General features: G+C 63.0%; 1 protein-coding gene across 1 annotated transcript; it reads right to left on the reverse strand.

Moving 5' to 3' along the window:
• Positions 1-164: 164 nt before the first annotated feature.
• On the reverse strand, positions 165-23751 carry ARHGAP23 (Rho GTPase activating protein 23). Its single transcript, XM_077788325.1, has 23 exons — positions 23510-23751; positions 18701-18725; positions 16075-16164; positions 14771-14849; positions 14459-14513; positions 11845-13261; positions 10512-10667; positions 10301-10412; positions 10163-10220; positions 9227-9364; positions 8832-9131; positions 6713-6774; positions 6280-6407; positions 6024-6142; positions 5788-5943; positions 4155-4233; positions 3800-3873; positions 3259-3348; positions 3030-3155; positions 2887-2928; positions 2678-2771; positions 1342-1373; positions 165-1225 (listed from the first exon to the last, which is right to left on the reverse strand). The coding sequence occupies exons 1-23, from the start codon at positions 23744-23746 to the stop codon at positions 203-205; spliced, it is 4692 nt and encodes a 1563-aa protein (XP_077644451.1). The 5' UTR covers positions 23747-23751; the 3' UTR covers positions 165-202.
• Positions 23752-24031: the final 280 nt, after the last annotated feature.

The raw sequence follows: 24031 nt of genomic DNA on the forward strand, positions 1-24031 counted from the left end.
ACCCCTGGGGACAGTCCCCGGGAGCCCCCCACGCCCTTCCTGGCACTGCCCGGGGGCCGGGGCACCGTGCGGTGGCACCACCGCCGGTCCCCAAAGCCTGGGGGACGCGGTGGCTTCGTCCCCTCCGTGGCCACCGGGACCTGTTAAATAACACCAACAGCTCGTCCGGAGCACAATTAAATACGGCGACAAGGGACAATCCTTAAATTAAACACGGCCCGGGGGGGTCACAGCGCCGGGGCGCCGCGGGACCGGGGCTACCGGCGGCCGGGCTCCCGGTGGCCGCGCCCGGGCCAGCAGCGCCAGGCGGGGCGGGCGAGGAAACCGCGGGCCGGGCTTTGGTGGACTCCAGGCTGCTGAGCCCCGAGTCCTTGTCGCGACAGGGTCCCGCTGTCCCCTCGTGTCCCCGCGGTTCCTTCCACTCGTTGAAGTTGAGGTCCTTGAGGCCACCGGGCACCACCACCGTGTGCCGGCGCCAGCTGCTCTTCTTGCGGCGGCTCTCGGGGGAGCTGGCCCGGCGCAGGCGGACCCCGAAGTCATCGGCGGAGCCCCGCAGGTGCTGCCGGAGCTGCTCCCGCAGCGACGCTCGCCCGGTGGCCGCCCAGCTCTGCTCGTCGCCACTGGCCGCCCCCGCCGTGTCCCCGGCCGGCCGCGGTCGCCCCAGCTTCCTGCGGGCCAGCGTGTCGCACTGGATCAGGCGGTGCGAGTTGAAGGACGGCCGGCCCAGGGGGGACTTGTCCTCGTCGCCTGTCCCGTCCTGTCCCCCGGGCTGTCCCGGTCGCGCTCCCTCGCGGCTCTCCGTGTCCGTCTCCATGTGGCTGAGCTCGCTGCGCTCGTCATCCGCCTCCTCCCCGCGGCTCCCGGCCACCGAGTGCACCTCGGAGCACAGGCTGCGGTCCATGGTGGACAGCGTGGAGTAGCCGGACACGATGGAGCGGGCGTCCGGTGCCGGCTCGGGATCGCCGCAGCGTTCCCGTTCCATCCCGGCCGGGCCCGGAGCCGCCGGCTCGGTGCCGGTGCCGCGGGGAGCTTTGCCCGGTGTCACCGCGGGGATCTCCCGTTCCAGCTGCCGGCCGGGGCTGTCCCTGCGCTCCGCGTCGTCGTCGGTGCTGCTCCCAACGCCTTCGGCCTCTCTCCTCTTCTTCCTCTTGCGGGCGGCGGCCGAGACGAAGGGGATGGCGAGGAGCTCCCGGTGCGGCGGAGCTTTGCGCGACGGCCACGTGCCCTGCGAGCGAGGGGACAGCGGGGTCAGGGGTGGCGGCGACACCGACAGGGACGGGCGGAGTGTGTCCCCATCCCCTCGTGCCCGCCCCGCCAGCCCCGGCCCGGGACCCCGCTCACCTTCGGTTTGGCGGAGCCGCTGCGGGCTGAGCCTGGAAACAGAGGGGAGAAGGGGGTTAGAGGGGTCCCGGCGGGGGGGAATGTGCTGGGGAGGGGTCTGGGGTCTCTTTGGGGGTGCTGCTCCGTTCCCCCAAACCAGGACGGGGACATGCCGGGGGTGTCACAGCAGCGGGACGTGCCAGGAGGGGCTCCGGTGGTCGCAGTGGGTGGTGGTGGGTGGGGGTCCCTGGCATTGCTCGCCTCACCCACGGTGAGGAGTGGGGACAAGGGGGACACACGCGGGCACAACCAGACGGGACACGCAGCCGGGACCCCCGCGGTGGGACCCCAACCCTCCCGCGGCTACGGGGCACGGAGGGGACAGGGACAGGGCGCTGCCGCTGCCGTGTCACCGGGAGGGGAGGTGGCTCCGTGCCACAGCCAGCCTCGGAGCGGGGACTGTGCCGGAGGGGACTGGGACAGGCCGGGGGGTTTCGGGGTAAAGAGGGGACACAGAGGGGACACAGAGGGGACACAGAGGGGACGCAGAGAGCACAGGCATCCCTGGCCCTGCTGCGGCCGTGTGAAGGACAAGGACAGCACACAGACCCCTCTCCCGCCCCGCATGCCCGGGACGGGGTTAGCAGCGCTGACAACGAGAGAGGGGGAGGCACAAAAGGGGGTGCCGACCCTCCCCGGGGCTTTGGGAACCCCACACCCCAGAATCTGCGGGTTCCGGGACACCCCGCAGCCATCCCTGCGGCGGGGTGGCACCGCAGGCGGTGGACGACGAGGGGCAAGAGTGAGAAGGATTTGGGGTTCTCCCCTGCTGGTGTTGGGGACCTTGGGGACAGTGCCAGGCAGGGCAGGGTCCCCTCCCCTCCCGCTGTGCCCCCCTGCTCCCCCTCTCTCGTGGTCCCCCCGAGGGTTAGTGCGTGAGCAATGCACCCGGGATCGGACTGTACCCGCTCTAGCTCTCGAGGAGATCCGCTGCAGGAGGAAGAGGAGGAGGAGGAAGAGGAGGACAGCACAGAGAAGTTCAAGGAAAGAACGTAAGAAATCAGTCCAACGTCAAAGGCTCCCCCGTCTCCGGGTGTGGCAACGCGGGGGTCGCGGGGGGTGGGCACCGCCCTGAGGGACAAGGAGTGGCCAGCGGAGAGAAGGGGGACGGGGCAGGGCGGGCAGGGGGCTCCTCGGGCATCCCCAGGGGGTGTTCCCAGTTTTGGGAACGCTCCGGCACACACAGGTTGGCCGTGGCCGTGCCCACAGGTGTGGGCAGGGGTGGGACAGAGAGTCGGGAGGGGCGCTCCGGGGTGCCAGGAGCGGAGGGGACGACGCCACGGGTGCCACCCCTCACCTGCGGCATCGCCGGGCGCCGCGGTCCTGCCGATGTTGGGCAGCAGGTACTCGATGTTGGGCACGGACTGAGCTTCCTTCTCATCCACGGGGGTCTGCGAGGGGAAAAAAAGGGGGTCAGGGCACTGCCGAGAGCCCCCCAAATCCCAACTGGGGGGTCTGCACCCCCCTGAGCCACAGCGAGACCCCCTAAGTGGGGACAGGCCTCACCTTCTCACCCTTGTCCTCCTTGTCACTGAAGAACCAGTCTGACTGTGGGGGAGACAGGAGAGGGCTCAGCACCTCCATCCCCATTTTTGGGGTGCAGATCCTGTTCCCCCCTCTTGCCCACCCCACCCAGGGGTGCCACTCACGTGCTGGATGAGGGTCTCCACGATCTTGTAGCGGTCGGGCATGTGCGTCACCATGTCGGTCATGTTGTCCTCGGAGGTTCTCACCAGCGTGGGGCCGAACACCAGCGCCAGGTTCCGGGGCTCCATCTGCGCCCAGAGCCCGCTCAGAGCTGCGGCCCAGCTTGGGGGGCTCCAGGTGGGGCAGGAGATTCCCAAGGTGGGGGGGTGGGCTGGGGTGGGGGGTCGGTACCTTGTTCTTCTCCGAGTGGTCGGCGATGGTCTTCAGGTGACCCACCAGGAATTTGAGGGTCTCGTAGTAGTGGCCTGGCAGGTCCCGGATCTGTGGGGACACGTCGGGTCAACCCCTCTGCTCAATGTCCCCACCCAAGGGGGGCTCCAGGGTGATGTCCCCACCCAAAAGGGGCTCCAGGGTGATGTCCCACCCAAAAGAGGGTCCAGGATGATGCCCCCACCCAAGGGGCGCTCCAGGGTGATGTCCCCACACAAAAGAGGGTTCAGGATGATGCCCCCACCCAAGAGGGGCTCCAGGGTGATGTCCCCACACAAAAGAGGGTCCAGGGTGATGTCCCCAACCAAGGGGAGCTCCAGGGTGATGTCCCCACTCAATGGGATCTCCAGGGTGATGTCCCCACCCAAAAGAGGGTCCAGGGTGATGTCCCCACCCAAGGGGGGCTCCAGGGTGATGTCCCACCCAAAAGGGGCTCCAGGGTGATGTCCCCACCCAAAAGGGGCTCCAGGGTGATGCCTCCACCCCTGTCCCACATCCCTACCAGCTTCCGCAGCGTCCTCATCCTCTCGCTGGCATCTTCAATCCGGTTGGCTTCGATGAAGTCGTTGTATTTATCTGGAAGTGGCACATCCGGGTGTCACCGCGGGGTGGAGGGGACAGGCCACCACCCTCCCCACAGAGTCAGGGACCCCCGGATGAACCCGCTGGAGATACCGGGGAAGGGTCTCAGTGCTGGTCCCACCGCAGGGCAAGGAGGGACAAGGACAAGTGGCCTTGGTGGCAGGGGGTCAGAGTTGTCCCCCACCACGGGTGGGTGTGTCACTGGGGCTGGGGGTTGTCCCCAACACAAGGGACAAGGTTTTGGGGCTCTGGTGGCCCTGGGGACAGGGACTCACCGTCGGTGAACAGGGGCTCGGGCAGCTTTCGGAAGAAGGATTTCAGGAGGCTGCTGATGACGTTGAGGTCCTGCCACCGCTGCGGGGGACAGAAGAGGCTGCTCAGAGGGACAAGCAGGGACACCCAGGGGACAGCGGGATGAGGTCTCCAAACCAGGGACAGCTCCAGGGAAAGTCCTGAGCCACCCCAGCGGCGTGGCGAGACGCAAGGGGACAGAAGTGTCCCCAGGGTGTCACCTCAAGTGCTGGCAGCGATCGCCTGGTGGCCCTGCCACCACAGGGGATGGAAACGGGGCTGGAGGGGACAGGGATGGTGGGACAGGGATGGTGGGACAGGGATGGTGGGACAGGGACAATGGGGATAGGACAATGGGACAGGGATGGTGGGACAGGGATGGTGGGACAGGGACAATGGCACAGGGATGGTGGGACATGGATGATGGGACAGGGATGGTGGGACAGGGACAATGGGGATAGGACAATGGGACAGGGATGGTGGGACAGGGATGGTGGGACAGGGATGATGGGACAGGGATGGTGGGACAGGGACAATGGGGATAGGACAATGGGACAGGGATGGTGGGACAGGGATGGTGGGACAGGGACAATGGGGATAGGACAATGGGACAGGGATGGTGGGACAGGGATGGTGGGACAGGGACAATGGGGATAGGACAATGGGACAGGGATGGTGGGACAGGGATGGTGGGACAGGGACAATGGCACAGGGATGGTGGGACATGGATGATGGGACAGGGATGGTGGGACAGGGACAATGGGGATAGGACAATGGGACAGGGATGGTGGGACAGGGATGGTGGGACAGGGACAATGGGACAGGGACAATGGAACAGGGATGGTGGGACAGGAACAATGGCACAGGGATGGTGGGACATGGATGATGGGACAGGGAAGATGATGGGGATAGGAATGGTGGGACAGAGATGGGACAGGGACGATTGATGGGGACCGGGAAGATGGGACAGGGATAACAGGAACAGGGACCATGATGGGGACAAGGAGGGGACAGAGATAATGGGGACGGGGATGATAAGGACAGGGATGATGATGGGAACAAGGATGTTGATGGGGACAGGGATGAAGGGAAAGGGATGATGGGACAGGGACAATGGGGATGGGAATGATGGGAACAAGGATGATGGGACAGGGATAATGAGGACAGGGATGATGGGACAGTGATGATGGGACAGGGATGATGATGGGGACAGGGATGATGGGACAGGATGATGACAGGAACATGAATGACAGCAAGGACAGGGATGATAACAAGTTCAGGGATGATAACAAGTTCAGGGATGATGATGAAGACAGGGATGATGAGGGCAGGGATGGTGGGACAGGATGATGACAGGAACATGGATGATAACAAGGGCTGGGATGATGATGAAGACAGGGATGATGAGGACAGGGATGGTGAGGACGAGGATGTTGATGGGGACAGGGAATGATGACGGGGACAGGGACGATGACAGGAACACGGATGATAACAAGGACAGGGATGATGATGGGGACAGGGACGATGACACAAACCAGGAGAACATTCCAGAGGCATGACAGGCATGAGGAGCGGGATGGGGCCAGCCATGGGGACAGTCACCCGCCCTGCCCTCACCTCGTCCTGCAGGTTGATCTCGGTGGCTCCCTTGTTGAGCTGCTCCTGCAGGCTGGACACCACCGCGTTGTTGCCGGGCACGCGGTAGATGCCCATGTACTCCAAGCCCCGGTCCTCCACCACCTTGCAGCACGCTTCCACGATCAAGGGCACGTTCTGCAGGGACAGGGACGGGCTCAGGGGGTGCCAGGCCTGTGCAAAGTCCCCGAGGGCTGGCGGTGGTGGCATGGCCGTACCTTGTTGTCCTGGGCAGGCTGACAATCCTCCAGCCTCACGCCGAAGGCGCGCGGGGCAGATTTCTTGTTCTTCTTCATGATGTTGATGCCCCACGGGGCTTTTTGGGAGCTGCTTTCATCTGGAGCGAGGGGAAAAAAAAAACCCACAGGATCATTTGGGATAAATGGGAAGAGCAGTCTTATAAGGATAAGCACCACAGCAGCGCTGGGGGACACAAAGCACCCCGGGTTTGCCATCCTGGGGTGTCCCACGTACCTTTTGTGACGGCTGTGTCCTGCCTGGGGGACCGGGGCGCGCTGGTTCCCGTCTGCTTCAGGAACTCGGCTCGGATCCCCAGCCCGCGAGGGCCCTTGGGTGACGAGTCGGGCTTGGCGCCCGCAGGGCTGCAGGGAGAGCGGGGAGGGCTCATGTGGGGCACGGCCAGGGGCACCAGCCCGGCACAAATCCTCCCGGTAAACACTGCCGGCATCACCCCCAGGCTTCCTAGGGAGAGCCAGGGGAGCACCGGGCTGCTCCAGAGCCCCGTTACAAGTGCCAGGTGCCGCCCTGGCTGACCCCAGGCCACGCCGGCTGCGGGTGGCTCTTCCATCGCTGCCCCATCCAGGCAGCCGCCGGCTTTGCTCCGTCACCGTCATGCCAGGGTGACCAACGCCCCGGGGGTCTCGGTGCCCACCACCCCGGTCCGTACCTCACTTTCCTGTAGTCGTTTAACTTCTTGCTGATAAGGGCTTGGCTGGCAAAACCGGGGTCCTGGGGAGGCAGAGAGAAGAGGGGAAGGGAGAGCTTGAGCAGCGCGTCCACCGGACACCCCCGGGCAAGTCCACGCTCTGCGGGGCCGGGCAGCACCAGGTCCCCGCTGCCCCGGGACAGCCCCACTGCTGTCCATCGCTCCAGGCCACAGAGCGGGGTCCGAGCCGGACGCAGCTGTGTCCTTCCGTGGCACGCACACCTCCACCGACCCGCGCCGCCGCGCCGCGCGGCCGCCACGGACACGGAGCCATCCCTGCAGGATGCTCCCGACGGCACCGCGGCACCGGGGTTTGACCACACAGCTCTGCGCGTTCCAGCCTCGGAGCACCGGTTCTGACCCAACAGCACCATCCAGTTCTGAACATCTGCACTGTCCAGTTCCAACCTGGCAGCAGCGTCCAGTTCCAAGCCAGCAGCAGTGTCTGGTTCTGACCCAACAACACCGTCCAGTTTCAAGCCAGCAGCAGTGTCTGGTTCTGACCTTGGAGCACCATCTGACTCCAACCCGGCAGCACCGTCTGGTTCTGAACACCAGCACTGTCCAGCTCCAAATCAGCAGCACCATCCAGTTCTGACCTTGGAGCACCATCTGGCTCCAACCTGGCAGCACCATCCTATTCTGACCCAGCAGCACCATTCGGTTCCAACCTGGCAGTGTCATCTGGTTCTGGTCCAGAAGCACCATCTGGTTCCGACCCAGCAGTGCCATCCGGCTCTGACCCAGCAGCACCATCCTATTCTGACCCAGCAGCACCACCCAGTTCTGACCCAGCAATACCATCCGGTTCCAACCTGGCAGTGTCATCTGGTTCTGGTCCAGAAGCACCATCTGGTTCCAACCCAGCAGAACCGTCCAGTTCTGACCCAGCAGCACCGTCCCCACCGAGCCCCCCGCACCGTCCGTGCCACATCCAGCCAGAGACCGCTCCGAGCTCACCGCGCCCTCCAGGGCTGGAGCCAGCCGCAAGCCCAGAGTGGCCACGGCCCAGAGTGACCATGACCAAACCAAACTGGGCAGAGCCACATTGAACCAGGAAGAGCCACGTTAAACCGGGCAGAGCCATGCCAAACCGGGCAGAGACACATTAAACCGGGCAGAGCCGTGCCAAACCAGGCAGAGCCACATTAAACCAGGTAGAGCCACATTAAACCAGGCAGAGCCACATTAAACCAGGCCGAGCTGTGCCAAACCGGGCAGAGCCACATCAAACTGGGCAGAGCCATGTCAAACCGGGCAGAGACACATTAAACCGGGCAGAGCCACATTAAACCGGGCAGAGCCACGTCAAACTGGGCAGAGCCACGTTAAACTGGCAGAGCCATGTCAAACCAGGCAGAGCCACATTAAACCGGGCAGAGCCACATTAAACCGGGCAGAGCCACGTCAAACCGGGCAGAGCCACGTTAAACTGGCAGAGCCGTGTCAAACCAGGCAGAGCCACATTAAACCGGGCAAAGCCACGTCAAACCGGGCAGAGCCGTGCCAAACTGGGCAGAGCCATGCCAAACCGGGCAGAGCCACATTAAACCGGGCAGAGCCATGTCAAACCGGGCAGAGCCACGTCAAACCAGGCAGAGCCACGTCAAACCACGGCAGAGACAAGTCACACCATGGCACAGCCATGTCACACCGTGGCACAGCCATGTCACACCGTGGCACAGCCATGTCACACCACGGCACAGCCATGTCACACCACGGCACAGCCGCGCCGCACCTCACCAAAGCCAGGACACAGCCTGGCACAGCCACACCAGACCTCGGCAGAGCCACACAGGCTCTTCTGCCACCGCACAACCCAACACCGGCGCGGCGGATCCGGCGCCAGCCCCGCCTGCAGAGCCACGGCCCCTCCGCCGAGCGCCCCGCACGCCCTGCCCCGGCCGAGGCCGCGGGGCCACACTCTTCTCGGGAGCCACGAGCCCCCACGCGCCCCTGGGAGCACGGCACGGGCCTGGCCGTGGCCTGGGGAAGCAGCACAAGGCAAAGAGCCGGAGAGAGCCGAGGCGGTTAGTGCCGGGAGAGCCAGAGGCAGCCGGGAGCCCCATGTGGCTCTCACCTCGCCCTCAGCCTTGCTGTTCTCCCTGATGACTTTGATCCAGGCCAGCATGTCTTCCCGATCCTCTGCCTGAAAGAGATATTCACAGAAGTCAGCGGTCGTCAGGCGGAAGACGTGCTTCCTCTTGGTCTCGCTGTAGGAGATGTCCACCAGGCACGCTTGGATGCTGATCGGCGGCTCCTCCTCACCTGGGGCCGGGGCGCAGGTCACCGCCTCCCGCCTGTCCTTGCACAGGTACAGCGAGTGGGCGCGCAGCACGGCGAAGACGCGCTTCCACTGCCGGATGCCTCCACCGACCTTCTGCAGGGACAAGGGACGGAGCGCCGGCCTCAGGGAGCGATCCCCACCGCCGAGGGGGCTCCGGGTTGGGGGGAAGACCCCCCACCCACTCCTACCTTCCCCTTTTTGGTGAGGATCTGCTTGCAGTGGAGCCAGCCCTCCTTCCTCACGGCGCTGAACGGCACGTCCGAGAGGTCGGAGGTTGAGTGTCTTTTGGAGCGGGCGTCTTCCGACGTGCCCAGGCTGTCCAGAGACTGTGAGGGGCCAGAGGGAGGGGTTGGGGTGAGGCCATCGGCACCCCCTGCCCCACCAGGGAACCCTCCCTGCCCCTTTAGTGTGGGAATCCAGGGATTCCCTCTGGCTGCCCTGGGACCCTGGCAGGGCTCAGGAACCCCCCTGGACAGAGCCCCCAGAGACACTGGCTGTGATCTCTGGCCATGGAAAAGAGTTTTCAATCTTACAGCATGAATTACAGGCTCTGAGTCTTTGATATGAATAATAATTAAGTGTGGCACGGGTGCAAAAGTAAAATTTTAAGTTTCTAGATTAGGGGTCCAAAGGGGACAAGCTGGAGGAAATTGGGTGTGCCTTGTCCTTTTTCTCCTTCTCCATGCCCTCCATGTCTCACTGTGGTGTTGGCATTTTTCTGTTGGTTCAGGCTGGGGACACACTGTCCAACGTAGGTGACAGATATTGGCACGTTATTGTAAATCCAGCCCAGGGAGTTTCTGGTATTTAATGTTTGTAACATCCCACTGAGGGATGTTACAATTTAAAATAAATTTATGATTTATATTGTAAATCCAGCCCAGGGAGTTTCTGGTATTTAATGTTTGTCACATCCCACTGAGGGCAGAGCCCCACACGCTGCCCTGCAGGACAGAGCTGGGCAGGGCAGCAGAACATGTGAGAGATCAACAGAATAAACAACCTGGAAACCAGCACAGACCAATTATGGCTTCTTTGGTAATGGGGCAGAAATACAGAGAATTTTGACTATCTCAGAATCATCAATACTGCAGATTCCAACATTTTAGAGCATCCCCACTCACCCCATCGGTGAAGAAGCTCCTCAGCATGCGGAGGCTGGGGACCCGGCTGGGCATCCTCCTGCGGGGAGAGCAGCCCCGTCAGCGGGATGGGGTGGGAGCTGGGGGGCGGTGGGAGCAGGGAAGGGTCTCCAGCCCTACCTTAGGATCTTCCCGTCATCCCGAAATGCGTTCAGACCGTCGTCGCAGGACTTGGAGCGCTCGGTGGTGATGGCCAGCAGGTAGGAGGAGCGGCGGCCGGCTTTGATGCTGCCTGCGGTGGGAAGGGGGAAAACCCGCCCTGCTCAGCCCTGGGGTGGGGGGCTGCTCCCCTCTGAGCCTCCCAGGGTGTTTCCCCCTCCCCAGCACTCACTGCAGTCCTGGGAGTAGTGCCGGGACAGGGCGAAGGCGAAGGTGGGCGACGCGGGGCTGGTGGCCACGGCGGGCGCCGAGTTCATGGCGCTGGACACCACCGAGGAGGCCGGGACGTGCTTGGCCTTCAGGTCGATGCTGGGGCTGGTGGGTTCGTCTGTGAGGGGGGTGGGCAGTGTTGGAGGGGGGTTTGGGGCAGGGCAAGTCCCTGCTGGGACCTCCCCACCCTGCCCCGGAGTTTCTGAGCATGGTGGGTTTGGTGTCGGGGTCGGGCTGGGGACACGCAGCCACCCCCAGGAGGTGATGGGGCACCCAGACCTTCGCCCACAGCAACGCTGAGACCCCCAGTGCATCCTCTCCTGCCCCATCCCACCCAGTTCCTACCCTGGGAGCGGCAACCGGGCAGAGCTGTGGCTTCCCAAACCCAGCTGGGTCCTCCCAGGTGAGACAGGGACGGCGACAGGGACAGGGAGAGGGACGGGGACAGGGACAGGGACAGGGACAGGGACAGGGACAGGGACAGGGACAGGGACGGGGATGGGGACAGAGAAAGGGACAGGGACAGACTCAGGGACAGGGAAGGGATGGGAACAGAGACAGGGAGAGGAACAGGGACAGGGACAGGGACAGGGACGGGGACAGGGACAGGGACAGGGACAGGGACAGGGACAGGGACAGGGACAGGGACAACGACGGGGATGGGGATGGGGACAGAGAAAGGGACAGGGACAGACTCAGGGACAGGGAAGGGATGGGAACAGAGACAGGGAGAGGAACAGGGACAGGGACAGGGACAGGGACAGGGACAGCCCTGTCCCCACCTCAGAGCAGAGCAGGAGTGTGCAGGGCTCCAGCTCACACCAGTAAAGGGCACCAGCAGCTGGGCAGGGGGTGCAGGGCAAGAGGGAGGGGTGAGGGTGCTGAAACCCCAACTCTGGCACCCCGTCACCACCCCGGGCCTGCCTGGGGACAGAAAATCCACAGGGGTGCAGGACACTGTGGGGTGCAGGACACTGTGGGGTGTGGGATATTGTGGGGTTCAGGATAATGTGGGGTGCAGGATATTGTGGGGAGTGGGATATTGTGGGGTCCAGGACAATGTGGGGTGCAGGATATTGTGGAGTGCAGGACGATGTGGGGTGCAGGACAATGTGGGGTGCCAGGCATTGAAGGCACTGCCAGCCCTTCCCCTCTCCACGCTGGCACAGATGGATGCTCTGGACTTCTGCCCCGCCAAACATGCCCTCTCTGGCACGGGAATTCCTTAATCCCTTCCCGGGGATTTAGGAATTTAGGATTTAGCATTTAGGGACCAGCGACTCCCCCGCGCTCACCGATGAAGGGGATGGACGCCAGCGAGTCCTCGGGGGCCGCCAAGGGAGCCACTCGCCGGCCCGGCCGCTCGCTGCCCGGCCTGTCCCCTCTGCCCGCGGCCCCGGCGGGGTCACCGATGTCGGCGTCCTTCACCCCCTCGGGGAACACAAAATTCATCTGCCGCAGCGGCGCGGGCATCTTGCGGCCCGTGGGCGGCTTCTGCCGCAGCACCACCTCGTCCCTGCGCTCCTCCGGCCGCTCGGACACGGAGGGCGGCCGAGCCTCCCGGGGCGCGCCGGGCACCGCCGAGGTGACCACAGCGGGGGTGGCAGCGCCGGCCACGCTGTCCCTGAGCGGGGCCACGGCTCGCTGGGCGATGCTGAAGGTGGGCAGCCCCCCGAAAGCCGGGTCGCGGCAGGCCAGGGCGTGCAGCAGCCCGGTGCGGCGCTGGAAGGACGGGCTGTAGCTGCGGTAGCCGATGTAGCCCGAATCATCCGCGCTCTGCAGGTTGGGCTGCGACGGGTGCTTCTGCGAGGAGGACGAGGAGGAGGAGGAGGAAGCAGCGAAGGAACCGGGTGGGATGGGCTGTCCGGAGGTGACAGCGGCAGCGGCTCGGCAGAGCCTCTCGGGCGGCCAAGCGGAGCGGTCGAGGTGCGAGGAGAGCAGCGCGCCGGGCTCCAGCGCCTCCATGGAGCGCCCGTACCTGCCCAGGTAATGCTCGGAGCGGGCGCGGCGGGCCCACCCTTCCCGGCTGGGCTGCAGCAGCGTGTCCTGCGAGGCGCTGTGGGGCCAGCCCCGCGGGGCCGTGGGCCCGGAGCCCCCGAGGCGGTCGTGGGACACGCTCCGGTAGCGGGGCACGGCGCGCCGCCGCTCCTCCGAGGCGCTGCGCCGCGGCTCCTGGCTGCAGAACCAGCGCGACAGCGCCTGCTGGCACTCCTGCCGACCGGGCACACGCTGCCCACCCGGCACGTCCCGCGGGGTCCGTCCGGCTCCCGAGAGCCCCGCCGAGAGCCCCCCGATGCCCTCCTTGAAGCCGCAGTGAGTCCGGTGCTCCGGGAGGTGTTTGGGGGCTCCGTAGGAGGCGGCGGCGGCGGCGGGGGACATCCCGTAGGGTGCGATGCTGGCGGGGCAGGCGGGGCGGGAGAAGGAGCCGGGGTGCCCGTGGGGTGCGGCGGGGCGCGGTTGGGGACCCCCGGGCTGCGGCTCCTCGGGGCGGTGCGCGGGGCTGCCGCCGGTATCGCCGAGCGGGGACGAGGGACCGGCGGTGGCCGAGCGGGGGGCGCGGGGGTCCGGCGGCTGGCCCGGGGTGGGCTCGGCAGCCCGGGCCTGGAACGGGTACGTTTTCCGTGGGTAGCAGATGGGAGGGGGCTCGGGGATGCTCTGAGCCCCCCCGGAGTACGGCTCGTTGCCCTTCAGGTAGGCGTCCTGGGAATAGGCCTGGGGAATTGGGGGGGACAAGGTCACAATCCTCCACATCTACCTGCAAAGTTGGGCAGTCATTCCATAGCCCAAACTCAAAATCACAGCTGCTTCCAGCTGCCTACCAAAGTCTCGAACGCTTCTGAGCAAAGCCTAAAACCTCCAAAAATGTCTAAAAGACATTTTGAGTTCCAACACACATCCCCACCGCGGGGATGCTCTCTGCATCCCCCAAACCCTGAACAAACCTCCCGTGGGGTCGGGTGGGCTGGATGCAGCCCCCCCACACCCATCCCGCTTTCCCACGGGGGTCCCCCCGGCTCCAAGCAGCGCCGGCAGCAGCCAAAATTCTTCTGCTGTCCCCTCTCCTCCTTCCCAAAAAATATCCCGGCTCGGCCACCCCGGCTGGCCCGGGTCACTTTTCACGTGTCCCTGACCCCGCACCGGGGGATTCCCAGAGCCCGGAGCAGGCACAGATGGGGACCCCCTGTAAAACCCCCCCAGCCTCAAGAAAAGGGGTCCCCCAGGCTGGGGACAAGCAGAGGTGGACCCCAAAGGCCACCGAGTTGGGATGGAAAGGACATCAGGAGGAGCCCCAAACTCAGGCCACGCTGCCAGGGCCACTGTCACCCCCAGATCTTGGCACAGCCACGGCAGAGCCACTTTTGGGGGGTCCAAGGGAAAGCCAGACCCCAAAACCTGGGACAGTTCATCCTCCCAAAATCCCTGGGGCCCACCACCCCCCTGTTCCTGCCTCAGTATCCCCAGTTCTGCAGCCATTGCTCCTCCAGGGATGCTGGTGGAGCCCTGTCCCCAGGTGTCCCCAAAAGTGTCCTCAAGTGTCCTCAGGTGTCCCCAAGTGTCCTCAGGTGTCTCCAAGTGTCCCCAAGTGTCCCCAAAAGTGTCCCCAAGTGTCCCTAAAAGTGTCCCCAAGTGTCCCCAGGTGTCCCCAAGTGTCCCCAAAAGTGTCCCCAAGTGTCCTCAGGTGTCTCCAAGTGTCCCCAAGTGTCCCTAAAAGTGTCCCCAAGTGTCCCCAGGTGTCTCCAAGTGTCCCCAAGTGTCCCTAAAAGTGTCCCCAAGTGTCCCCAGGTGTCCCCAAGTGTCCCCAAAAGTGTCCCCAAGTGTCCCCAGGTGTTCCCAAGTGTCCCCAAGTGTCCCCAAAAGTGTCTCCAAGTGTCCCCAAGTGTCCCCAAGGCACCTGCCCAGCAAACTCACCAGCTGGAGGATGTCCTCGTCCTTGGGCATGATGGAGAGCTCCAGCACATCGTCACTGCAGGACAGGGGACAGAATGGTCAGTCCCCACTGTCCCCAAGCCCACACCTGGCTGGATTGTCCCTGTCCCCAGGTGAGGGTGACAGCACCTTGCTGCCTGTCCCTGGCCACCCAAACGCCTCAGGGCCACCATCACGGCAGTGACAGAGGGATCCCAGAGGGACAGAGTGACACCCCAGTGACATCCCAGAGGGACAGAGCTGGCTGTGGTGTGTCCCCAAGCTGTCACCTGCCACCCCGGGAAGGGCACTCACCTGTTCTGGATCAGGGCGATCACCTGCGAGTAGGTTTTCCCGATGATGCTCTCCCCGTTCACCTTGACCAGACGGTCACCTGCAGAACCCGGGAAGGGGACAGGGTCACCAGCAGGGAGTGGTGGCACCTGGATGTCCCCCATGGTCACCCAGGGCAGGGGACAGGGTCACCAGGAGGGAGTGGTGGCACCTGGATGTCCCCACAGTCACCCAGGACAGGGGACAGCGTCACCATGAAGGAGTGGTGGTACCTGGATGTCCCCCAGGGTCACCCAGGGCAGGGGACAGGGTCACCATGAAGGAGTGGTGGCACCTGGATGTCCCCACAGTCACCCAGGACAGGGGACAGCGTCACCATGAGGGTGTGGTGGCACCTGGATGTCCCCAGGGTCACACAGGACAGGGGACAGCATCACCATGAGGGTGTAGTGGCACCTGGATGTCCCCAGGGTCACACAGGACAGGGGGACAGTGGTGGCACCTGGAGGTCCCCAGGGAAGGGGGAATGGTGGCATCTGGATGTCCCCTCGGTCACACAGGATAGGAGGACAGGGTCGCCATGAGGGAGTGGTGGCACCTGGATGTCCCCCAGGGTCACCCAGTGAAGGGGACAGGGTCACCAGGAGGGTGTGGTGGCACCTGGATGTCCCCCATGGTCACCCAGGGCAGGGGACAGGGTCACCAGGAGGGAGTGGTGGCACTTGGATGTCCCCCAGGGTCACCCAGTGAAGGGGACAGGGTCACCATGAAGGAGTGGTGGCACCTGGATGCCCCCAGGGTCACCCAGGGCAGATCCCTGCCAGCCCCCGTGTGACAAGGGGAGCAAAGGGGGACCCCAAAGCCAGGAGAAGCCCCGGGGACCCCGAGGATGCAGCAGAGAGAGCAGAGCGCTCCCAGAAGCAGAGAGAAGGGGCAGGAAAGAGCAGGAACGCCAGAAAAATAAATAATAATAATTAAAAAAGGAGCAGAATCAGCAAGAAATTCTGAGGAGGAGGGGAAGGAGGAGGAGGAGGAGGAGGAGGAGAAGGAGAAGGAGAAGGAGAAGGAGAAGGAGAAGGAGAAGGAGAAGGAGAAGGAGAAGGAGAAGGAGAAGGAGAAGGAGAAGGAGAAGGAGAAGGAGAAGGAGAAGGAGAAGGAGAAGGAGAAGGAGAAGGAGAAGGAGAAGGAGAAGGAGAAGGAGAAGGAGAAGGAGAAGGAGAAGGAGAAGGAGAAGGAGAAGGAGGAGGAGGAGGAGGAGGAGGAGGATGATGAGGAGGAAGAGGAGGAAGAGGAGGAGGACGAGGAGCATTCCCGGCCGCGCTCACCCGTGCGCAGCCCCGCCTGGTGCGCCGGCCCGTCCTCCCGCACGCTCTTGACGAAGATCGTGTCCATGGGCTCCAGGCGGCTCCGGGGCCCTGCTCGGTGGGGACGGCGGGTCAGGGGATCCCAAAAAATCCCACCGGAGATCCCAAATACCACCGGGGATCCCAAATCCCACCAGGGATCCCAAATCCCACCAGGGATCCCAAATCCCATCGGGGATCCCAAATCCCACCGGGGATCCCAAATACCACCAGGGATCCCAGATCCCACCAGGGATCCCAAATCCCATCGGGGATCCCAAATCCCACCGGGGATCCCAAATACCACCAGGGATCCCAGATCCCACCAGGGATCCTAAATCCCATCGGGGATCCCAAATCCCACCGGGGATCCCAAATCCTACTGGAGATCCCAGATCCTACCGGGGATCTCAAATACCACCAGAGATCCCAGATCCCACCGGGGATCTCAAATACCACCAGAGATCCCAGATCCCACCGGGGATCTCAAATACCACTGGAGATCCCAGATCCCACCAGGGATCCCAGATCCCACCGGGGATCCCAAATCCCACCAGGGATCCCAAATCCCACTGAAGATCCCAAATCCCACCAGAGATCCCAAATCTGACCAGAGATCCCAAATCCCACCGGGGATCCCAAATCCCACCCGGAGCGAGGTCGGTGTCCCCCAACCCTGCGGGGTGCCCGGTGCCAGGTGACTCAGAGTGAAAATTTAACAGAGTGAAAATCCATTTAGATTTAAGTAAAATGTGCCACTTGGAGCTTGCTAAATTTGCTCTTTAGTCTAGTGGTGGCAGCCCTAGAAAATCTACCCCTAAAAAAAAAAAAAAATAATGCAAATTTCCACACTGAAAGATAAAAAATTAAAACCATTTAAAAAATTAATTAACGTTAAAAATTAAAACAGACAGGGCAAAGTGACCCGAGAGTTCTTTCTGTACTTTCTAACAAAAATTAAGTATATATGAAGTATAAAAATTAAGTATAATGTGAAATCAGCAAAATGAATATGCATTCACCTATTACGAAATTCTACGGATATAAAAATTAATGTGGATAATAAAAAAGGATTGAAATTTCTCCGAGGCACGCATGTGCCATGCGTCCGCGGCGCTGGGAAGAAAGGCGCCCGTTGCCTACAAATCTTTATTCTGATTCTAAAATTGAATTTTTCGCAGCTCTGGCACCACCCGGCGCCGCGTCACCGCGCCAGCGCCGATCCCTCCTGACACCGTCACATTCGCTCATGTCACCCGGAGCCACGGCGAGGGGACAGCGGGCCGCGTCCCTGTCCCCGAACGGCCCGGCTGGCACACCCCGCAAAGCTCCGGCGGGGTTTGGGGACACCGAGCCCGGCACCGGTGCCACCGAGCTGCCACCCTGTGCCACCCTGTGTCACTCTGTGTCACCCTGTGCCACCCTGTGCCACTCTGTGTCACCCCTGTGTCAGTCTGTGCCAGTCTGTGCCACCCCTGTGCCACCCCTGTGTCACCCCGTGTCACCCCTGTGCCACCCCTGTGTCACCCTGTGCCACCCCTGTGCCAGTCTGTGCCACCCCTGTGTCACCCTGTGCCACCCTGTGCCACCCCTGTGCCACTCCTGTGTCACCCCGTGTCACCCCTGTGCCACTCTGTGCCACCCCTGTGTCATCCCTGTGTCACTCCTGTGCCACCCCTGTGTCACCCCGTGTCACCCCTGTGCCACTCTGTGCCACCCCTGTGTCATCCCTGTGTCACTCCTGTGCCACCCCTGTGTCACCCCGTGTCACCCCTGTGCCACTCTGTGCCACCCCTGTGTCATCCCTGTGCCACTCTGTGCCACCCCTCTGCCACTCTGTGCCACCCTGTGCCACTCTGTGCCAGTCTGTGCCACCCCTGTGTCACCCCTGTGTCACTCTGTGCCACCCCTGTGTCACCCCGTGCCACTCTCTGCCACCCCTCTGCCATCCCTCTGCCACCCCTGTGTCACCCTGTACCACCCCTGTGCCACCCCTGTGCCACTCTGTGCCAGTCCGTGTCACCCTGTACCACCCCAGTACCATCCCAGTACCATCCCAGTACCACCCCTGTGTCACCCTGTGCCACCCTGTGCCACCCCTGTGCCACCCCTGTGCCACTCTGTGCCACCCTGTGCCACCCTATGCCACTCTGTGCCAGTCTGTGCCACCCCTGTGCCACTCTGTGCCACCCTGTGCCACCCCTGTGTCACTCTGTGCCACCCCTGTGCCACCCCTGTGCCACTCTGTGCCACTCTGTGCCACCCCTGTGCCACCCCTGTGTCACCCTGTGCCACCCCTGTGTCACCCCGTGTCACCCCTGTGCCACCCCTGTGTCACCCTGTGTCACCCTGTGCCACCCCTGTGTCATCCCTGTGCCAGTCTGTGCCACCCCTCTGCCACTCTGTGCCACCCTGTGTCACCCCTGTGTCACTCTGTGCCACCCCTGTGCCACCCCTGTGTCACCCCTGTGTCACTCTGTGTCACTCTGTGTCACCCCTGTGTCATCCCTGTGCCACTCCTGTGTCACTCTGTGCCACCCTGTGCCACCCTGTGCCACCCTGTGCCACCCAGTGCCGCTGTCCCCAGGGTCCCCGTGCCGGTGCTCACCTGCCCGGTTCCCATTCTCCTCCTCCTGCCAAAAGAAAAGGAAAAGAAGAGAAAAGCGTTGGTTCGGCGGCGGGGTCGTGACGAGGGGACCGGGAGGGGACCGAGAGGGGACCGGGAGGGGACCGGGAGGGGACCGAGAGCGGACCGAGAGGGGACCGGGAGGGGACCGGGAGGGGACCGGGAGGGGATCGAGAGGGGACCGGGAGGGGACCGAGGGGGGACCGAGGGGGGACCGGGAGGGGACCGGGAGGGGACCGAGGGGGGACCGGGAGGGGACCGGGAGGGGACCGAGGGGGGACCGGGAGGGGACCGGGAGGGGACCGAGGGGGGGTGGCATCCCCACGAAGCCCCCACGGGACCCGCGTGTCCCTCTGCCCTCCTCTGCCCCCGGCTAAAATTCCCTCCTGGCACCGGACCCGCACCCGGCTGCCGGTTTGGGGCCGGGTTTGGGGCAGGGGACAGGAAGGGGCCATGCCAGCTTCAGGGTGGCATCTTACCCTTCCCACCGGGCTGGGGAGATCCCAAACCCACCCGCGGGGCTCCAGGGGAAGGATCCATCCCAACTTGGATAAATCCTCATCCCTGCAGCCTCCCGGTGCACGGCGGGGGTGCCAGGGCTGAGGTGGGCACTGATCTGTGCCATGGCATGGCAATTGTGCCAAATCCCTGCCCTTTTAACCCAAACCCACCATGGGGAGCTCTGCCAGAGCCTCACTGCCCGGGTTGGGGTGCCAGGGCTGAGGTGGGCACTGATCTGTGCCATGGCATGGGAATTGTGCCAAATCTCTGCCCTTTTAACCCAAACCCACCGCAGGGAGCTCTGCCAAAGCCGCGCTGCCCGGGTTGGGGTGCCAGGGCTGAGGTGGGCACTGATCTGTGCCATGGCATGGCAATTGTGCCAAATCCCTGCCCTTTTAACCCAAACCCACCACAGGGAGCTCTGCCAGAGCCACACTGCCTGGCTGGGGATGCCAGGCTGAGGTGGGCACTGATCTGTGCCATGGCATGGGAATTGTGCCAAATCTCTGCCCTTTTAACCCAAACCCACCATGGGGAGCTCTGCCAGAGCCTCACTGCCCGGGTTGGGGTGCCAGGGCTGAGGTGGGCACTGATCTGTGCCATGGCATGGGAATTGTGCCAAATCTCTGCCCTTTTAACCCAAACCCACCACAGGGAGCTCTGCCAAAGCCGCTCTGCCTGGGTTGGGGATGCCAGGCTGAGGTGGGCACTGATCTGTGCCATGGCATGGCAATTGTGCCAAATCCCTGCCCTTTTAACCCAAACCCACCACAGGGAGCTCTGCCAAAGCCGCTCTGCCTGGGTTGGGGATGCCAGGCTGAGGTGGGCACTGATCTGTGCCATGGCATGGCAATTGTGCCAAATCCCTGCCCTTTTAACCCAAACCCACCACAGGGAGCTCTGCCAAAGCCGCTCTGCCTGGGTTGGGGTGCCAGGGCTGAGGTGGGCACTGATCTGTGCCATGGCATGGCAATTGTGCCAAATCCCTGCCCTTTTAACCCAAACCCGCCATGGGGAGCCCCAGCAGAGCCGCGCTGCCCGGGTTGGGGGTGCCAGGGCTGAGGTGGGCACTGATCTGTGCCATGCCATGGCAATTGTGCCAAATCCCTGCCCTTTTAACCCAAACCCGCCATGGGGAGCCCCAGCAGAGCCGCGCTGCCCGGGTTGGGGTGCCAGGGTGGGGTGGGCACTGATCTGTGCCATGGCATGGCAATTGTGCCAAATCCCTGCCCTTTTAACTCAAACCCGCCATGGGGAGCCCCAGCAGAGCCGCGCTGGGGGTGCCAGGGTGGGGTGGGGCACGGGGTGGGTCTCACGTCCCCCCAAGGAAGGATTTGGGCACCTGGAAGGGGAATTTTCCCTCCAGCAGCGCCAGATTTTTCCACGCCTGGCTGGGAGCACAGGGCAGGCCACAGCCCCCAGCCGGTGGGGACACAACCCCGGTGTCCCCAAGGTGCCAGGGTGCCAGGAGGGAGACATCGGCAGCCACAAGGAGCGGACAGCCGGGGCACCGCTGCAGGTGCCCACGGAAAAGCCACGGCCGGACCGTGGGGCCGCCCTGCGGGCACGGACTCAGCCCGTCCCTGCCCATCCTCGGCCCGCGGCGCCCCGGAGCCCTTCCCAGCCCCGGGGCCGCCCCGGTGGCACCGCTGCCCCTCCCTGCTGAGTCAACCCACCGAAACTCAGCCCCGGAGCTGGCGGGGAGCCGGGCCCCGCGGCGGCTGCAGCTCCGCCGGCCCCGCCGCGCCCTGCCCCGCCGGCTTCGGCTGGCACGGGGCCGGGAGCCCTTCCCGGCCTCTTTCCAGGAGCAATCCCAGCTCCCGAGCCCTTCCCGGCCTCTTTCCAGGAGCATCTCCAGCTCCCGAGCCATTCCCAGCCTCTTTCCAGGAGCAATCCCAGCTCCCGAGCCATTCCCGGCCTCTTTCCAGGAGCAATCCCAGCTCCCGAGCCCTTCCCGGCCTCTTTCCAGGAGCATCTCCAGCTCCCGAGCCATTCCCAGCCTCTTTCCAGGAGCAATCCCAGCTCCCGAGCCCTTCCCGGCCTCTTTCCAGGAGCATCTCCAGCTCCCGAGCGCTTCCCAGCCTCTTTCCAGGAGCAATCCCAGCTCCCGAGCGCTTCCCAGCCTCTTTCCAGGAGCAATCCCAGCTCCCGAGCCCTTCCCCGCCTCTTTCCAGGAGCAATCCCAGCTCCCGAGCCATTTCCAGGAGCAATCCCAGCTCCCGAGCCATTCCCGGCCTCTTTCCAGGAGCAATCCCAGCTCCCGAGCCATTCCAGGCCTCTTTCCAGGAGCAATCCCAGCTCCCGAGCCATTCCAGGCCTCTTTCCAGGAGCAATCCCAGCTCCCGAGCCATTCCCAGCCTCTTTCCAGGAGCATCTTCAGCTCCCGAGCCCTTCCCAGGAGCAATCCCAGCTCCCGAGCCATTCTCAGCCTCTTTCCAGGAGCAATCCCAGCTCCCGAGCCATTCCAGCCTCTTTCCAGGAGCAATCCCAGCTCCCGAGCCATTTCCAGCCTCTTTCCAGGAGCATCTCCAGCTCCCGAGCCATTTCCAGGAGCAATCCCAGCTCCCGAGCCATTCCCAGCCTCTTCCCAAGAGCATCTCTAGCTCCCGGCGCGGATCCGGCTCCATCCCCCGCCACGCCCCGGTGCCCAGCGGGGCAGGAGCAATTTTTTTGGAAGGCAGTGGAGAGGTGGGAGCGGGTTTGGAGGCGCTTCAGGCCGTTCTGATGACAAAATCTTCCCGGCAGAGCCACGCTGGCGGGGACGGGGCAGGAAGGGGATGGAGAGGCAGAACGAGGAGCCTGGGAAAAGCCGGAGGTGCCGGAGGATGGATTCCGGCGAGTCGGTTCTCCCCACCCTGTGACTCATTTCCCCGTCCGCCAGCGCCCGCAGCCGTGGGGCAGCCGCAGCCGTGGGGCAGCCGTGGAGCTCCAAGGGTGATGGGATGATCCAAGGATCTGCCCAGCCCGGAGCAGGGAAAGGGATGTGTGGCTCTCAGCCTCTCCTCCCGTGGAAAATGGGCAGAGGAAGGTGTTCCGAATTCCAGAATTATTCCAGAATTCCAGGAGGTTGGAGCTGGTTCGTGCCTCGGGGTGTGGAGGGGAAAATCCACGCTGGAAAATGCTGCTGGGTGGCTCCACGGGATCTCTCCATCCTTCAGGGCAAAGGCGATGCCCAGATCGGGGCTCAGAGGTGCCCAAAAGGCATCAACCAGAGGGGCAACAAAAATGCAGATCCCAGGGCAAATCCAGTTGGAAAAAAAGTCAGGAGAGAGGGAACCAAAAATCCACCAGCCCTGGGGGCTCCGAGGTGCCTTTTCCTGCCGTTCCCAGCAATATTGGCATGTTATTGTAAATCCAGCCCAGGTAGTTTGTGGTATTTAATGTTTGTAACACCCCACTGAGGGATGTTACAATTTAAAATAAATTTACCATTTTTATTGTAAATCCAGCCCAGGGAGTTTCTGGTATTTAATGTTTGTCACATCCCACTGAGGGCAGAGCCCCACACGCTGCCCTGCAGGACAGAGCTGGGCAGGACAGCAGAACATGTGAGAGATAAACAGAATAAACAACCTGGAAACCAGCACAGACCAATTATGGCTTCTCCTTTGGCAAAGAGGCAAAAAGAGAATTTCTACAATCTGGGAATCATCAATACCTCAGATTCCGAGAACCTCCCGCCATGGTTTGTTGTCTAGAAGAGGCTCGTGCTGGCTGGCTTGCTTTGTTTCCTTGCTTCTGCTTTTCCCTTTGCTTTTTAGTTAGTTTAGTTAACCAGTCCAATTCTTTCCCTGGACTGTTTTTTTTTCCTTTTCCTTTCCTGAATATCATCCAACCTGCTCCGAACTGGGAGCCGGGAAACACCGAGGAGCACCCAGAGCCTGCGCTCTGTGATCTGCAGCAGCCATCCCCAGTGCCCAGAGCAACCCCCAGCACCCACTCTCGGGAGAAACTTTCTGGATTTGTTCATCTCTTCAGAGTGGTGAAAGAGTTTTGTTCTCATCTGGTGTTGTTCTTTTTTTTGTGTTTTGTGCTGGGGAGTGTTTTGTTTGTTAAATAAACAGGTTCTTTTCCATTTCTCTCCGAGAAAATTCTTCCCGAACCGGGTGGGTGGGGAGGCGCCGTGGGGGTTTGTTTGCTGGGGGCTCCTTCCAGGGGTTTTTCTCCCAAATTTACCCTAAACTAGGACACCAACAAAGCAGGGGATGGACTCATCCCCCTGCCCGCCACCAGCCCCGACAGGAGCATCCCGCATCCCGGCAGCATTCCCAAAATTCCCGCGGCTCCTACCTTGGCCGAGTGCACGGCCGATTCCGGGGGGTACACGATGAAGTGGCGGAGGGTGAAGCCGAAGCCGCCCCGGGGGCTTTTCCGCAGCGCCACCGTCTTGGGGCCCACCCAGGGGAAGGATCCCCCCTCCGGGGGTGCGTTGGCGTTTGGGGACGCCCCATCTCTCCGTCCCGGCGTCGGCTGCGGGGACAAGGACAAGCTGTCACTGCTGGGGAAGGTGGCACCCCATGTGGCCATGCTGAAGCCCGTGATGGGGGCTGAGCTCTGCCCAAAAAGCTGCCCCGTTCCTAAACCCCCTCCTCCACCCCATCCCTAATCCATCCCCCCCCCCAAAAAAAAAAAAAATTCCAGCCCTGTGGGGCCTTTGGGAAGGAGATGAATGGAAAGGAAATTAAAATAAAGGAGCTGTGCCCCAGGGTCTGGATGGGACCCAGGAGGGGAGGTGAGGGGACGGGATGTGGCACTTGGGGACAAAAGGTCCCTGATGGCACAGCAAGAACCTCGGGCAAAGCCGGAAAGGGA

The sequence above is a fragment of the Lonchura striata genome, chromosome 25 (genome assembly GCF_046129695.1).
Source record: "Lonchura striata isolate bLonStr1 chromosome 25, bLonStr1.mat, whole genome shotgun sequence".
Classification (NCBI taxonomy): domain Eukaryota; kingdom Metazoa; phylum Chordata; class Aves; order Passeriformes; family Estrildidae; genus Lonchura; species Lonchura striata.

Excerpts from the sequence above, each read along its gene's own strand:
- ARHGAP23 (XM_077788325.1), bottom strand. The coding sequence starts at position 23,746 with ATGGCCACATGGGGTGCCACCTTCCCCAGCAGTGACAGCTTGTCCTTG. Across the intron at positions 13,262-14,458 it reads ACGAGGACATCCTCCAGCTG|GCCTATTCCCAGGACGCCTA; the intron begins GTGAGTTTGCTG and ends CCAATTCCCCAG. Across the intron at positions 9,365-10,162 it reads GGAGCTTCTTCACCGATGGG|TCTCTGGACAGCCTGGGCAC; the intron begins GTGAGTGGGGAT and ends GGCCCCTCACAG.